General features: G+C 37.7%; 2 protein-coding genes across 8 annotated transcripts in view; one reads left to right on the top strand and one right to left on the bottom strand.

Annotated features, from left to right (window-relative positions):
• The window catches only part of LOC126260799 (endoribonuclease Dicer-like), a 450,082-nt gene that overhangs the window by 408,969 nt on the left and 23,203 nt on the right, over positions 1–17,910 (bottom strand). Inside the window, exon 1 of one of the 7 annotated variants that reach the window (XM_049958148.1) lies at positions 17,118–17,244. The exons of 1 other annotated variant lie outside the window; for it this stretch is intronic. The gene's annotated coding sequence lies outside the window, so the exon portion shown is untranslated. Of the gene's footprint in view, positions 1–11,961; positions 11,983–12,160; positions 12,301–12,755; positions 12,851–17,117; positions 17,245–17,910 lie in introns of those variants that run through there. 5 more of the 7 variants (XM_049958147.1, XM_049958152.1, XM_049958151.1 and 2 more) reach the window with 5 other exon arrangements.
• LOC126260800 (ATP-dependent DNA helicase DDX11) overlaps positions 13,094–17,910 on the top strand; it is a 302,773-nt gene continuing 297,956 nt past the window's right edge. Inside the window, exons 1-3 of the mRNA XM_049958156.1 lie at positions 13,094–13,509; positions 13,676–13,787; positions 13,903–14,263. Coding sequence (XP_049814113.1) covers positions 14,195–14,263 — 69 coding nt within the window. The 5' untranslated portion in view covers positions 13,094–13,509; positions 13,676–13,787; positions 13,903–14,194. The remainder of the gene's footprint in view (positions 13,510–13,675; positions 13,788–13,902; positions 14,264–17,910) is intronic.

Here is a 17,910-nt window from a genome sequence, read left to right as displayed (position 1 = left end):
AAAGGCTTTTGATTGTGTAAATCATGAAATTCTGCTAGACAAGCTCAAGTATTGTGGCATGAGTGGGACAGTGCACAAATGGTTTAATTCGTACCTAACTGGAAGAGTGCAGAAAGTTGAAATAAGTAGTTCTCGTAACATGCAAAGATCAGCACATTCCTCAAACTGGGGAACTATCAAGAATGGGGTTCCACAAGGGTCAGTCTTGGGTCCTTTGTTGTTCTTATTATATATTAATGACTTGCCATTCTATATTTATGAAGAGGCAAAGTTAGTTCTCTTTGCTGATGATACAAGTATAGTAATCACACCTGACAAACAAGAATTAACTGATGAAATTGTCAATACTGTCTTTCAGAAAATTACTAAGTGGTTCCCTGTAAACGGACTCTCACTGAATTTTGATAAGACACAGTACATACAGTTCCGTACAGTGAATGGTATGACGCCATTAATAAATATAGACCTTAATCAGAAGCATATAGCTAAGGTAGAATATTGCAAATTTTTAGGTGTGTCCATTGATGAGAGATTAAATTGGAAGAAACACATTGATGATCTGCTGAAACGTTTGAGTTCAGCTACTTATGCAATAAGGGTCATTGCAAATTTTGGTGATAAACATCTTAGTAAATTAGCTTACTACGCCTATTTTCACTCATTGCTTTCATATGGCATCATATTTTGGGGTAATTCATCACTGAGGAATAAAGTATTTATTGCACAAAAGCGTGTAATCAGAATAATAGCTGGAGTCCACCCAAGATCATCCTGCAGACATTTATTTAAGGATCTAGGGATATTCACAGTAGCTTCTCAGTATATATACTCTCTTATGAAATTTGTTATTAACAACCAAACCCAATTCAAAAGTAATAGCAGCGTGCATAACTACAATACTAGGAGAAAGGATGATCTTCACTATTCAAGATTAAATCTAACTTTGGCACAGAAAGGGGTGAATTATACTGGCACTAAAGTCTTTGGTCACTTACCAAATAGTATCAAAAGTCTGACAGATAACCAACAAGTATTTAAGAAGAAATTAAAAGAATTTCTGAATGACAACTCCTTCTACTCCATAGAGGAATTTTTAGATATAAATTAAGAAAAAAAAATATTAAAAAAATAAAAAAATAAAAAAATAAAAATAAAAAATAAAGAAAAACAAAAAAACACAATAAAATAAAGTTGTTATATTAACTTAAGTATGTTGTTAAATTAACCTAATTATGTCATGTATTGGAAAATTCGACTCGTTCCACATCATTACGAAATATCGTATTCATGATCCATGGAACTAGTATTAATCTAATCTAATCTTACTTTTCCAGTAGTTCCATAGCCAGATGTGTTGCAATACATGAAGCTATCTCTTGTGGCCCCCTTGAAGTAATGTTGTTATTCCAAACATACATATTGTGTACTTCCTCCAGATTATAAGTCTGTAATTTTCTCTCTAAATATGCCACCCAAATTGATAATAAAGGTGTGGGTAACATATTCTGCAGATCACATGTAACTGCATAACTTTTTCTATTTCTTCATTGCAACCTTTCAACATCTGATTTAAAAGAAGAATGTGCTTGCCTTTCACACATGCAGCTTATGCTCAGAAACTTTCATAGATTTTCTGGGCCATCTGCCACTGTTTTCAATGCTGTGACATCGGCAGAATTCTTTCTGAATCCAGTACAAATGCAAATTCGATTGGGCATTACAGATATAGATAATACACACAAAGGGACAGGAGTGTTTCCTAATTGGCGCAATCCATTTTGTTTAAGTCTTACATTAATGACATTCATGTTTGATGATAAATCTTTTCTATAAATGATGCCCTTCCACGTATAGTCTGAATGATATGTTGGAGAGGAGTCAGTTATCTTCAGGAAGATGTCCTCTATAAGTTTTAGAATTTCTATACATGGTTCATGCTTTCCTTAATGATCAGCAGCAGTTAGGCCAGAAGCATAATTCTGTTTTAATACCAAATCCCTTAGGAATTAACAATGTTAGGCAGTAAACTTCTGACAAACAAGATGCTCTTTCCCACCAGCATCTTCTAATCTGTTGTCTTGATTCCTTTGCTTGTTATGTCATCTTAGACTAGGGTTTACTGTGATTGATGCTACAGTGAAAGCATTTTTTAGTGACCAGTTCATACGGTACGATTTGCAATTAATTTACTGTCATTTTTGCCAGGAAATAAGACTGTACTAGTCCTTAGAAAACTCAGAGGCTTCATGTGTTATTTCTCTGGCTTTAACAAGCATTGAAAAAATTTATGATGAGATAAAAGAAATTATTCAGATAGTGAAGGGAGACGAAAATTTAATAGCCATAGGTGACTGGAATTCGATAGTAGGAAAAGGAATAGAAGGAAATGTAGTATGTGAATATGGATTGGGGGTAAGAAATGAAAGAGGAAGCCGCCTGGTAGAATTTTGCACAGAGCATAACTTAATCATAGCTAACACTTGGTTCAAGAATCATAAAAGAAGGTTGTATACATGGAAGAATCCCGGAGATACTAAAAGGTATCAGATAGATTATATAATGGTAAGACAGAGATTTAGGAACCAGGTTTTAAATTGTAAGACATTTCCATGGGCAGATGTGGACTCTGACCGCAATCTATTGGTTATGAACTGTAGATTAAAACTGAAGAAACTGCAAAAAGGTGGGAATTTAAGGAGATGGGACCTGGATAAACTGACTAAACCAGAGGTTGTACAGAGTTTCAGGGAGAGCATAAGGGAACAATTCACAGCAAAGGGGGAAAGAAGTACAGTAGAAGAAGAATGGGTAGCTTTGAGGGATGAAATAGTGAAGGCAGCAGAGGATCAAATAGGTAACAAGACGAGGGGTAACAGAAGAAATATTGAATTTAATTAATGAAAGGAGAAAATATAAAAATGCAGTAAATGAAGCAAGCAAAAAGGAATACAAACGTCACCAAAATGAGATCAAAGGCAAGTGCAAAATGGCTAAGCAGGGATGGCTAGAGGACAAATGTAAGGATGTAGAGGCTTATCTCACTAGGGGTAAGATAGATACTACCTACAGGAAAATTAAAGAGACTTTTGGAGAAAAGAGAACCACTTGCATGAATATCAGGAGCTCAGATAGAAACCCAGTTCTAAGCAAAGAAGATAAAGCAGAAAGGTGGAAGGAGTATATAAGCGTAGATATATATGACATATCCTGTAATTTACTAAAGAAAGTAATAGACTACATTGTGTACCCCTTAACATTCTGTATAAATAAATGCATATCTGAAGGGTATTTTCCCAAAGAAGTCAAAGTGGCTAGGGTAATTCCAATATATAAAAAGGGAGATATGGACTCACCTTGCAGTTACAGAGCAATCTCCATAGTCCCAGCTTTTTCTAAAATACTGGAATGTGTAATTTACTAACAGCTATCTGTCTATTTTGAAAACTTAGGAATAATTAGTGAATCTCAGTATGGTTTTAGGAAAAAGTTGTCTACAGTGGATGCTATAGACTTTGTAGTCAAATACTTACATCAAGTGTTTGAGGATAAGGGCTATGCTCAACTTACATTTTGTGATCCAAGCAAAGCTTTTGACTGTGTAAAGCATAAGCCACTCCTAGAAAAACTGGAATTCTATGGCATTAGACGTAACAGCCTTAAATTAATAAAATCATATCTTCAGAATCGTAAGCAAGTTGTTTGTGTAGGGAGAGAAATGTCGAGTATAGAGCAAGTCAAGGTAGGTGTTCCGCAGGGATCTGTGCTGGGCCCCCTTTTGTTCCTGATAATGATAAATGATCTGCCGTCATTTATCAAGTCCACCACTGTGTTGTATGCAGCTGATACAACATTTCTTCATGCTAGTGAGGATTTCAATAGCCTTAAAACTTGTGCAGCAAAGACAATTGACCAAGCATCCTATTGGTTCAAGGCAAATGGATTCCTGCTGAATGAAAACAAAACACAGCAGATGGTCTGTAGTCTTAGAGACAAGCTTCTGTCAGATGATCCAAGTTATGTCAAATTTTTGGGGGTATACATTGATGATAAATTATCTTGGGGTGAACATGTACAATATATTAGTGGTAAATTGTCAAGAGTTATTTACCTGTTAAGGCGACTTATGGATTGTGTTCCTGAAAAATATGTTAGAACATCCTATTTTTCATTCTTTCAGAGTATAATAACATATGGAATTATTTTGTGGGGGAACTCTAGCTGTGTACATGACATATTAATACTGCAAAAAAAAGCTATTAGGATAATTACTGGTTCTGCATATAAGGCACACTGTAAACCATTGTTCTGTGAACAGAAAATCATGACTGTTATAAACTTGTACATATACTATGTTCTAATTTATACGAAGAAGAAATTACCAGAAACAAAAACCAGAGAAAATGTACACAGCCACAATACAAGAAGGAATAGGTGCCTCTATATTCCTTACCACAGGTTGTCAAAGTCACTCAACAGCTACGAAATCATGGGGTACAAATTATTTAATAAACTTCCTCAATCTGTCCAAGAATTACCTGAACAATTATTCAAACAAACAATTCATAACTGGCTAGTCCTCCACCCATTCTATGACATAAGAGAATTTATCAACTGTAATATAATACTATAATGTTAACAAGAAACCTGTTGTTTCTTTCAAACTATTAATTGTATTTTAGTATGTATATGACGTTGTTTATTGCTGTAATGGCCGAATGACAATAAAATTATTATTATTATTATTATTATTATTATTATTATTATTATTATTATTATACAAGGGTGACATACTTGAGGGCAATATTATGGAAATGGAAAAGGATGCAGATAAAGATGAAATGAGAGGTATGATACTGTGTGAAGAATTTGACAGAGCACTGAAAGACCTAAGTCGAAACAAGGCCCCGGGAGTAGACAACATTCCATTAGAACTACTGACAGCCTTGGGACAGCCAATCCTGACAAAACTCTACCATCTGATGAACAAAATGTATGAGACAGGCGAAATACCCTCAGACTTCAAGAAGAATATAATAATTCCAATCCCAAAGAAAGCAGGTGTTGACAGATGTGAAAATTACCGAACTATTAGTTTTAATAAGTCACGGCAGCAAAATACTAACGCGAATTCTTTACAGAAGAATGGAAAAACAGGTAGAAGCCGACCTCTTGGGAAGATCAGTTTGGATTCCGTAGAAATGTTGAAACACGTGAGGCAATACTGACCCTACGGCTTATCTTAGAAGCTAGATTAAGAAAAGGCAAACCTACGTTTCTAGCATTTGTAGACTTAGAGAAAGCTTTTGACAATGTTAATTGGAATACCCTCTTTCAAATTCTAAAGGTGGCAGGGGTAAAATACAGGGAGCGAAAGGCTATTTACAATTTTTACAGAAACCAGATGGCAGTTATAGGAGTCGAGGGACATGAAAGGGAAGCAGTGGTTGGGAAGGGAGTGAGACAGGGTTGTAGCCTCTCCCCGATGTTGTTCAATCTGTATATTGAGCAAGCAGTAAAAGAAACAAAAGAAAAATTCGGAGTAGGTATTAAAATCCATGGAGAAGAAATATAAACTTTAAGGTTCGCCGATGACAATATAATTCTGTCAGAGACAGCAAGGGACTTGGAAGAGCTGTTGAACGGAATAGACAGTGTCTTGAAAAGAGGATATAAGATGAACATCAACAAAAGCAAAACGAGGTTAATGGAATGTAGTCGAATTAAGTCGGGTGATGCTGAGGGAATTAGATTAGGAAATGAGACACTTAAAGTAGTAAAGGAGTTTTGCTATTTGGGGAGCAAAATAACTGATGATGGTCGAAGTAGAGAGGATATAAAATGTAGACTGGCAATGGCAAGAAAAGCGTTTCTGAGGAAGAGAAGTTTGTTAACATCGAGTATTGATTTAAGTGTCAGGAAGTCGTTTCTGAAAGTATTTGGGTCATTCCACACCAAGTGGTCTAAAACTGAAAAAAGTTCCCACCATCATGGTCTCCAATTTTCGTCAAATTTTAACTGTAGCTTTAGTCAAGTGTTGAAGTAAGTTTCCCAAGATTTCAGGCCTCTAGCTGCAATAGCTGCTGATCTAGACCCCCTTGTCTGAAGTGTACTTAGTCCGTGTGCATGCAACATAAAAAAAATGTCATATTTGGAGTCTAATAAAATCGAAACTAATTCATAAGAATGGTTAGTAAGATGCGACCCTGTACAGTTTTTTTTGCTGATTCCAACGAAATTATTTATAACATTACTCATGCAAACCCCGGTCAAATAACTCGACTCAAAGTATACTTCAAAATTTGTCGTGACACAACGCGACAAATTTTGACCAATATTAAGACTGCAATGATTTCCTTGCAGTTGAAGATATGGACTTGAACTTTTGGCCAAGCTTCATGCTTGTGCTAGACATAATGCAGCCGGATTTGCAATGATCCAGGCCATATGGTCGCCCTGCAGTATCTCTTCAAATTAGGCAGTGTCAGCACAAACGGTAAAATTTACCAAAGTTTCAAGCCAATTACTAAAAAATAGTTGGCCTGAATCTGCTTGTGAATAGTATCACCTAAAAGAGAAAATCTTGCTCTACAAGACTGACATTTGTTTTTTTTGCAACGCGACCATTAAGTACTCATTAACTCACATCAAAGTTGTTATATTTTGTATGCGCGATGCACTAATTTTTCTTCATTTCTAGGAATTTGAATCTTAATAGTCGCTTAGAATTACTGATATAATTGGATATTTCATTCGTGTTTTATTCAGTGATTGGCCAGTGAGAGATGTCAGAAGTTAATGAAGAAGAAGAATCGTTGGCCCCCTGTTCAATTGGAAAAGATGCTGCTGCATCAAAGTGCCATGTTATCTTCTATGCTAAGAAGACTGGATTCAAAGCGTTTAGTGATTTCACAGAATGTGACCAGAAATTGCTTGTTTCGCGTTCAGAAGCCAAACTTGACGAAAATTCCATCATTTGCTTCCACCATGAAGCCCTCTTCCTACATGAATATCAAGCGATGCAAAAGAAATGTTGCAATCCATTCAAGAAGAGGAATCACAATGTAAAAGCTGGAATTAGACTGCTTGATAATGAAACAGCTGCCAAACTTTGCCTGTTAAAGAAAAAAGAAGTGATTGATATAAAACCTGGTCAGAAGCTTTGCCCTCGCTGCATGTCGGCACTGAACCAAAAGCTAGAAGATTCATCATCACTATCAACCCAATCTGAACAAGATTTCACAACGGATGAAACTGAACCAGCCATCAACAAAAGTTTATCATTTATTGGTGCTTCACCATTGAAAAGAAGACAACTAAGTAAAAGAGATAAGCCAAGCTATGCAAAAAGAAAGATCTTGGATGCACAAAGTTTAATTGGGAATCAAATTGCTGCTGCTGTAGGAATCAATTACGATGAACAGCCAAGTTCAAGTAAAAGTCGCCCATGCAGTAATTGTGCAGATCTTGATAATCTTATAGAAGAGTTGAAAGAAAAATGTAAAGTGTCAAATCGTAGGACAAAAGTTCAAATATTGACCTTGGTTCCAAGAAGCTGGACAATTAAAGATACGACAACAGCATTTAATGTATCAGAAAGAATGGTAAAGCAAGCGAGAAAACTGAAGAATGAGCAAGGTGTTCTAGCTTTTCCAGCAAATCGGCAAGGAAGGAAGCTTTCAGATGAAGTTGTCCAGAAAGTACATGACTTTTTTCAAGATGACGAATTCAGCAGACTTTGTCCAGGGAAGAAAGACTGTGTGCCTGTGAGAATTTCAGGAACAAAGGTGTACAAGCAAAAGCGGTTGTTGCTTTGCAATTTGAAGGAAATGTACGTGTCTTATCAGAAGCAAAATGGACCAGAAATTGGCTTCTCAAAGTTTTGCGAGCTTAGACCAAAATGGTGTGTTACAGTTGGCTCTGCTGGAATGCACTCAGTTTGTGTCTGTACAATACACCAAAATGTCAAGCTTATGCTCACTGGTGCATCAATCAATGAAGACTACAAGGAAATTCTTAGCAAAGCTGTTTGCAGCTTGGAAAACAAGGATTGTATGCTTCATCGTTGTGAAAACTGCCCTGGTCCAGAAGGTGTAGAAGCAGTTATTGCAACATATTTTGAAGATAATGACCCTGAAGAACCGATTGAGTACAAACAATGGATTCATACCGACAGGGATACTTTAGAAACAAAGCAGCTTTCAACAGAAGAGTATGTTGAAGATATTGCAGCAAAAATTTGGAACCTGTCTTGTCATCACTACATTGCCAAGCATCAAAGCCAGCACCTGAAAGCTCTCAAAACTGATTTGAAAGAAGGCGAATTCATAATACTAATGGATTTTGCTGAAAACTATTCATTTATTGTTCAAGATGCAGTGCAAGGCTTTCACTGGGAAAACAGTCAAGCAACAGTTCATCCATTTGTAGTCTACTACTGTGAAAACGAAGAGGTGCAATGTGTGAATCTTTGTGTTATTAGTGACTGCCTTCGACACGATACGATTACTGTCCATGTTTACATTGGAAAAGTAATCAATTACCTGAAGATGCAATTTTCCAAAATAAGCCACATCCACTACTTCAGTGATGGTTCAGCTGCACAATATAAGAATTTCAAGAATTTTCTCAACTTATGCTATCACAAAGAAGATTTTGAAATAACAGCAGAATGGAATTTCTTTGGAACAAGCCATGGAAAGTCGCCTTGTGATGGCATTGGAGGCACAACAAAACGGTTGGCAGCAAGAGCAAGTTTGCAACGTCCATATGAAAACCAGATTCTAACACCCAAAGATCTTTTCAACTTCTGCAATGATAATATCAATGGAATCAAATTCTTTTTCATCAGCAAAGAGGAAGTTGAAGAAGAAAAAGCTTCTCAAGAAGAAAGATTCCTGCAAGGGCACACTCTAGCTGGCACAAGAGAAAACCACCATTTTTTGCCCATTGATATGACGACAATTCAGGTCAGTAGAGTTTCAAATGATGCGACATCTTTTTTGGCCAAAATTAGTGCTGCTGAACTAGTAGTTCAAGTCATGGATCTTCAGCCTGGGCAGTATGTTGCTTGCATTTATGAAAAGAAATGGTGGATTGGAAACATCGTTGAAATCTCAGTCGAACAGAAAGATGCTTTCATAAGCTTTATGCATCCTCATGGTCCTGCAAGTTCATTTTATTGGCCCTTAAGACGTGATACTTGCTGGATTCCAGAACAACTTATCATTGGTGTTATTCCAGCTCCATCAGTGACATCATCTGGTCGGCAATACAGTTTTCCTGAAAGCATTCTCTTGCAAATCAACGATGCTTTCAGAATGATGAAGTAACTGAGGAAGACAGGCTTGGGAACCTGCATAAAGAAACCCACAATCAGGCTTGGGATCCTGTGGTAAAGACACCCTGTAATCAGGCTTGGGAACCTGCAGTAAAGATACCCACCCGTGGCTGTTACTGCATGGCTATCGGGCGTGGCCCCTATGGCGATGGGGATGCTGGTTTTATTGTGATAACCAGTAATGGCTCAGCCATCATGGACCAACGCAGGGCACTGCGCACACAAAATATAAGATACTTTGACCTGAGTAAATAAGCACTTAATGGAAGCGTTGCAAAAGAAAAATATATCCATCTTGTAGAGCAAAATTTTCTCTTTCAGATGATACTATTCACAATTAAATCCAGGCTGACTATTTTGTAGTAATGGGCTTTGAACTTTGGTAAATAAAGCCATTTGCGCTGACACTGCCAAATTTGAAGAGATTTTGCAAGGCGACTATAAAGCCTGGGTAGTTGGAAATCCAGCTGTATTATGTCCAGCACAAAGATAAGACTTGGTAAAAAGTTCAAGTCCATATCTTTATCTGCAAGGAAATTATTGCAGTCTGAATATTGGTCAAAATTTGTCGCATTAAGTCACGACAGAATTAGGGGTACACTTTGAGTCGACTTGTTTGACCGGATTTTGCATCAGTAATCTTATAATTAATTTCGTTTGAATCAGCACAAAAAACTGTACAGGGTCTCATCTTACTAACCATTCTTATGAATTGGTTTCAATTTTATGAGACCCCAAAAATGGCATTTTGTCTGATGTCGCGCGCATGCGAACTTACTACCCTTCAGACAAGGGGGTCTAGATCAGCAAGTATTGCAGCTAGAGGCTTGAAATCTTGAGAAACTTAATTTAGCACTTGACTAGTGCTACAGATAAAATTTGACGAAAATTGGAGACATGATGGTGGGAAGGTTTAGACCACTTGGCATGGAATGACCCATTTGTATGGAGTGTAGCCTTGTATGGAAGTGAAACATGGACGATAAATAGTTTGGACAAGAAGAGAATAGAAGCTTTTGAAATGTGGTGCTACAGAAGAATGCTGAAATTCGATGGGTAGATCACATAACTAATGAGTAGGTACTGAATAGAATTGGGGAGAAGACAAGTTTGTGGCACAACTTGACGAGAAGAAGGGATCGGTTGGTAGGACATGTTCTGAGACATCGAGGGATCTCCAATTTCGTATTGGAGGGCAGCATGGAGGGTCAAAATCGTGGAGGGAGATCAAGAGATGAATACACTAAGCAGATTCAGAAGGATGTAGGCTGCAGTATGTACTGGGAGATGAAGCAGCTTGCACATGATAGAGTAGCATGGAGAGCTGCATCAAACCAGTCTCAGGACTGAAGACCACAACAACAACAAGCATTCTTCAAGGACAATTAAGTCAGTCTCGATTTATGAATTTTTTTCTAATATCCTGTTTTAAGACTGCCGGATCATTTACACTTTTGTCCATAATGTCTCTGAACTTAGTGATCTTGAACACAAAACACATGTGACATAACAGAAATAATGACTTTCACTCTGCCAAAATATTATTGTGCACAGAACAGGACAACACGACTTGGTGCTATTTCCATTTAAAACCATTTTTCATATTCTTTAATGAAGTATTGAGGAAAGTTACATCACTGTGACAAACAGGCATACACGATTCATCACTGCAGGAACATTTTTTTTTTCATTTGGTATGCCCTACCATCATTGCTGGAAGCTAAACTGTCGGGTGCTGACAATGTTTCGTCCTCCCTGTCGGCCCTCTTGCCTTGCAATTCTAGTCATCTGCAATACAAACACGCCACAGGAGTTTTCGCAGTGTCATATACAGCCAATGTTTTGCTACCAGTTCCATCGCATGTCTCAAAATAAACAAAAAATGCAAGTAGTCACCTGTGGTTCAGAGCCATCTATTTGCGTCCTGTAATAGGACTGACGAAAGAAAACTTTTACAAAAAGAGAAGCAACTGTAGGAACATCAAGTGCTAACGAAAGGGATGGCTGGAATGTGGAACAAACATACAGAAGGGAAACAGGCAGATGATGATGTGGAGGGGGAAGGGTTAGTAACTGAAGATCACGTGGGGATGCAAGAATAATTTGACTGAGCAATGAAAGATCTAAATTAAAACACAAAATCTAGAGAAGATGACATTCCCTCAAAATTATTAAGATCCTTGGAAGGAAATACAGCTATTCCAACTGGTATGCAGGATGTATAAGATATGCGAAATACCAGACTTCAAAAACTACAATTCCGCGGAATATTCCTGAGTTTTCATAAACATTGCACCAATGTCTTTAGTCAAAATCGCCTTCCAGTAACAACAAGAATTTCGGTGAATGCTAGATATGGAAAAAAAATTGTGAGAAGTTTACCTAACGAATTGTCACCATCATACACGTACCAATAGTCAATTACATTGTGCAATGGTTGTGGTATTTTTATATCACTTTATGAAATTATCATAAGCGATAAGATACATATTCCCAGTCACATCAGAATTTTGTGGTAGAAGTTATGTATTTTTCGCAGTTTATGTAAGATATAGATACATAATATGCTTCAAAATAATCGCCTTGGACTTGTTCGTTAACTGATCTACATTTTCTGAATTTACCTAGCAGTTTTACTTTCTATGATGAGAAGTGCGTTGAATGGCAAAGAGCGCTGGATATGGTAATGCTATTGGTCAATTTGCTATCACTTTTCTGTGTTTTAATTTCGTTTGTTTCGTCGACTCACAACCAAATTATCACCATTCAACCTAACCTTAACCTATAATTGAGACGGCATATAAGAGAAAGAGAATCCCTGACACTTCGCAGCGCTGTTGCCGGCTTTCCACTGTGAAGCAGGCAGCTGCAGGGGAAACAGTAGCCTTCAACAGAACTTCAGCCGCAGTCCACTGCAATTGTTAGGGATCATCTTACGCCGACACTACTATAGACCTCGGGCTACGTTACACATCACTGTCCACACTGACAAGTTTACAGGGGGGGAGGGTCCAAATGTCACACTCTGGCCTTATTTGATAACTTCTTCCTGTAATTATTACAGATTCAAACAAATTACGATTTTATGCAGTAATAAAACTAAGTCGCTGGGATGCGCAAGGAAGTCAAAGATATATATTTAAATCCGTTTCACTGAAGTAAACTAATACTGTATTAACAGCGCTAATTCTAATAACAAACATGACGTTTATTAGTTTCTTTAAAGATAGCGCTACTTTTCAACGAAATGGACGTTGTTGCCCAACAGAGTTCTTTGATCGAGTCTTAAATTTCTACACAGCTACATAGCAATTAATATGCTCCGTTAGGTAGCTGAATACATGTTACTCATGTAAAGTGTCTGATTCCTTTTTGAACTGATGAAACTCGCAAAACTAAGTGACAAGAAATATCTTACCTTCTAGCAAACGACTGATTAACCAGGTATAGACTACGCTTAAAACAACTTCGCACCTCTTTGCCTTCGCTCACTCCGGGGAACAGGCTCTAAATGTAACCTGAATCATTAGCTACTGGAGGGTAAGAACCGAACAGTGTCGCCAACTACGAGTTATCATGGTTTCACTTTATAGTGCAATCTCTACTTCCATTATGTCCGTTTATTTCGATACAATTGTGGGTAGATCTTACATATGTTCACTTTGTTAGAAATATACCTGTATTAATCCCGTTAACAACAATGTACGTACCGGTGTCGACGTGATACATTGACAAAGGAAGGTCTAGGAATTAACAAAGTCTCACAGCGCACTTCTCAGGCAGCTGCGACGTCATCAGCACACGTCATAAGAAACCGAGTTCTTTTAAGTTTCTCGCAGCTTCGAAAATCGCAAGTACAATTTGCTGTGTTGTGCTTCGGATCGAGCGAACGTTTATCGTTTTCGACTGTGCCACATTTCTCGCAGCTTCGAAAATCGCAAGTACAATTTGCTGTGTTGTGCTTCGGATCGAGCGAACGTTTATCGTTTTCGACTGTGCCACATAAGCACTGATCAGAATGCCACGGAGGTGTTGCAAAACCAAATTGCAGAGGCAATTACGGCAATGGTCTTAAAGTTTCTGTGTTTTATTTTCCGTCTGATGAATCTCTACGACGGGAATGGATCGCGGCTGTTGACAAGCAAGACTGGGTGCCTAGTAAACATTCAGTCGTAAGTATCGTTGTGTCTGTCAACTACTACAATACTATACATAAATCGTAACGCATAATAGCTTTTATTTCCAAATATATCACGACTGGAAGCAATACACAATCTCGCCTATCTTAACGGTAGTTTTCATAACATCTTCAATAATCAACTGTACGCTTCTTTTAAGGTTTGTGAGCAGCATTTCAACTAAGAAGATATATTAAGCAGTACAAGTATGTACGACCCAAGAACTGGCAACCTGTTAACAGCACCATTGGATCGTCGACGCTTAAGAAAAGGTAGGTTAAAGAACCAAATGTTAGGCAGAGGCCTACATTTGTAAATTATAATGTAATAAGGAGAAAGCTAGTTGTATAGTCGCATGTCGTTTGATGGTAAGCTTTTCTTTTTCAGGTGCTATACCTACAAAGTTACCGGATGCCCTTGATATTTGTCCAATATGCTGACGTCATCCCGAGAGGACCCCGAAAGTCCCAGGGAGCTGCCTTTCGCACTGCCAGTCGAGAAAGTGTAGAAACGTAATTTAGAGTAGCTGAAACGCAAAATAAGTGACTGTGATAAGCATTGCGACGGGATTGTAGTTATCAAATTAGACAGTGAGTGCTTATTGTTAATTAACAACAATCCTTACCCAAGAGTTGTCTGCTACTGTGTTATAAACAGTGATTAATCTCTAAGTGTTTTTATGAACGATGTGGAATTGAAATGTGTTGGGAAGATGAAATTTTCCAAAACAGTCTGCAACACACGATATGTGAGTGAAAATTTATTTGGTGTATAATAAATATGAGGTTCCCGTTGATAATGCTCTGTTGTTCATTTAAGTTAATTTGCAGAATTTTGTAGAGAAGTTGCCAGTAAAAGAACCTAAAATACATTTTTTTTAAAGGAACAGGTTTCAGGTTTCATTCCCTATATGTAAAAGTTCATCTCAGTTTAGTTGTTATGCAGACACTTGAATATGGGGTCATTAGTAAATACTATAAGCCCAAGTGGATGTAAGTTTCTGAGAAGCACTGGCATTATTTCTATGTCAAATCCAGATACTGTCCAGGCTTTGTAATAAGCTTTTAACTAGTCCAGTCACTGAATAACAAGTGATCAGGAATGAGTTATATCACACAGAAAGCTGGAACATTAGCATCCAGGACAAAACAGTTCTTCTGTTAACTGATGAAATAAATTTTAAATCCCAGCTTGATTACAAAGGTGGGGATATTGTGCCCTTCAACAGTGACAAATTTTTTGGTGCAACCAGTGCTTAGGTTTTTATGATAAGTTTAGATTCACCTTCCAAGGGTGTGGTATACATTCTCCCAGTTAAAACAATTCAGGCTGATGTATTTTTCTCATACACAAAAAAGTAATTCTTAAATTAGAAGCAGCTGGATTTGAGGTGTTTGGGTTAGTGGCAGACAATAATTCAATTAATAGAAAAGCAGTATCTATCTTTAGTACTCTGTCAGAAGTACAGAAAGTATTGTCACACTGCACAAACTTCTGCAGTTCACCCACTGTACTAGTTTGTGGATACAGTTCATCTTTTAAGGTGTATCTGTAACAACTGGTTCAATGAAAAGGAGCAGTTTCTGTGTTTTCTTGATTTCAATGGGAGCAAGGAGGGATGTGTTGCATCAGTCACAGCACTAAAAGAGCTACACATGATAGAAAAAGATGATTTCTTACAATACAGAAATTCTCAACTTAAAAATTTGTTTCCAAATTAAATTGAAAGGCAAAATGGTAAACAGGTGCTTTGTATCTTTAATGATATGACAGTTGTCGCTTTACAGAAACTAGGTTCAAAGAAAGAAATTCAAAATTGGGCAACATTTATGAAAGTAATAAATCTTTGGTGGTGTATTGTGAATGTGAAAACATTACTTAAGGGTCAGAGGCTAAGAAATGTTTTCCATGAACCTGTAACTACTAATGCCCATCACATATTTGATTTTTTAAGTAGCTTTATGTCTTGGTTAGATTTATGGCATGGGTTGCATGATAGTAGGAAGCTTTCTAAAGACACACATTTTGCTCTAAAGCATAGAACAGCTGCTTTGATTGATTTCAGTAGCTACTGGCTGTCTGATAAAAACAGGTCCTATTTGCTCCTTGGGAAAGTACAGACTGACAGTTTGGAAGATAGGTTCAGTAAAAACCGCCAATGAAGTGTGGTAAATTACCACATTTCTCTTAGGCAGGTTTTTTGAAACTGAGCAAAAACTTCAGGCTCACAGCATGTTTTCCCTTATAGTACAGTCTAAAGCAATTGGCGATGTGGTTACTAAGGTGTCAGATATTTTTGGAACAACTTTTGAAATCCAAGGGTTAAGCTACCACAGTCAGCCACACGATATTTTATTTCATTTACCAGATCTATTAAATGTGGTATTTGGGTTTAGCCAACCTAGGTGGTACTGCCGGAGTCTTTTGTTGGTAAGTAATTTTTGTTTTGGTTTTATTATATATTAATTGTGATGTTATGTGGTTTGTATATTTATGATAATTCAGTTGTGTTTTAATTGATGTAGTGAATATGGGGTATTTCTGGTTTTGAGTTGTTAATTTTGGTTCCACTTTTCGGAGTTGTAGCTGCTCGTTTTTTTGGATAGCTGCTGTTGAGATATATAGGTCAAGGAAAATGTCCGATTCCCCTCTTTGCGGTTGTAGGTGTTGGTGTTTTGGTATCGGTATCTGCAGTGGAGCAGTGGGCGGATGGCAAGTTCTTGTTCTTTCTGCTGGAGCGCATACCCTGTCGCAGGCGAACTGAATCTTTCGCTTACAAACATGTGTTAGCTTCGACATTGCCAAGTAGTAATGAGAATTTTTGTAACGTCTCTCTGGCTTCCAGTGTTGCTGTGGCGGAGGAGGGGGGGGGGGGGGGCGTCACTGTGTGATATGAGTCGCTCGGACGCACACAGTCTTTGTACGCGTCACACTTCTGTGTCTATGCTACAAAAACGTTCACATCAAAACATATAAAAAACGTACTGATATTAAGAAATGAGCAGTAACGCCAAATATAAGCAGCCCCTGTAAACTTCCGCTAGTTCACAGCCTGTCTAGTTCCGCCTTGATATGTTTAGCAGCGTTAAAAGTTCTCAAATGAAAAAAGCTAAGCATATTAGTCCAATAAAATGTAAACTTACGAAAACAAAATCATAACACACGTAGTCGTGCTTAAAGACTATACTCCATGCATTGCGCTGTTAAACGAAGTTCTTACAATCAATATCGTTTGTATTTGCGAGGGCTATATGCAGTGAATGAATGGTCCAGCCCACCCACCTAGCAACGTTACTTTTCTTCATCTCTCAGGTTATTTAATAACTATATTCTCTACAATTACACGAGAAAAACCTGCACGTAGTTAACGCATGGTGATAAGCTGAGGTTTCGTTCTTAAACAAACTTTTTGTGTCGACTTTGAAAACACATTTAGACTTTGCTGTAACTAATCATTGTCATTAGACAAAGATTAACGCCGCCTTGTTTCGTTTACTTAATTTATATTTCACTCGCTCAGGAAGGGACCGACAAATAATTCTCTAACTTAAATTATAAAAATTAAAGTGTATTCCGATCAGAAAGTATTTCATGTCACCCACCTTATCTGCAGCGTTTCACTTCCTGTTTACTTTACGCGTACACAGTTTTCGCTACACCAGCTATACACAAACCACAACATCGTTTATTTTCTTCAAGCAGCTGATGCCCACGCATGCGCAGAAGAACTGTGGATACTACGTGGTAGAAGTTTCTTGCGCATGCGCACTGTGTAGGTGTAGCAGCGACAGCCGACGTTCATAGCGTTTTGCCGTCACGTACTCCTACGGCTGTTCTTTCTCGGTATCTGCCCAATCCTCTACTCAAGAGAATATCTGTGACATACTCGGTGTGGTTTAAGGCATAAGGGGCTCCTCACATGGATGCCAGAAGAGCCCAAGTGCAAAATTTGTATACAAGGTGTACCATAATTAGCAGCGAGAATTGACACGGGTGAAAGTATCCGACAATAAATGTAAAAACGTTCAGTAAAGCTGGTGTTCCAAACCAACTGTTAGCGACATGAACGTGAATGTCTGGCGAGCCATCAAATATTGCCTAAGGACTCCCCGATTCTATAAAGAATAGAGTTCCCACGTATAAAACAGCTTCAAACGTCAGATTATTTTGCAAATGAGTTAATGTTTTAAATAGTTGACGTTAAACATGTAAGCGAGGAAAAGTTTAGAAAATGTTCCACTCTATGCTTTAAGTTTGCTGTGTTGTAGTTGATGTGATGATAGCAGCAAACTCTTTCTGAAGTACTTGTGCGGCGTTTCCTGCATCTTGAAATGTCCTGAAACAAGTTTTTTTAAACCTAGGATCTAATAATGTCACAAGCATATTAACAGTGAA

Source organism: Schistocerca nitens, chromosome 5, assembly GCF_023898315.1.
Source record: "Schistocerca nitens isolate TAMUIC-IGC-003100 chromosome 5, iqSchNite1.1, whole genome shotgun sequence".
NCBI lineage: Eukaryota > Metazoa > Arthropoda > Insecta > Orthoptera > Acrididae > Schistocerca > Schistocerca nitens.
Note: the sequence above shows the minus strand (reverse complement) of the source record. Positions and strands in the feature narration are given on the sequence as shown.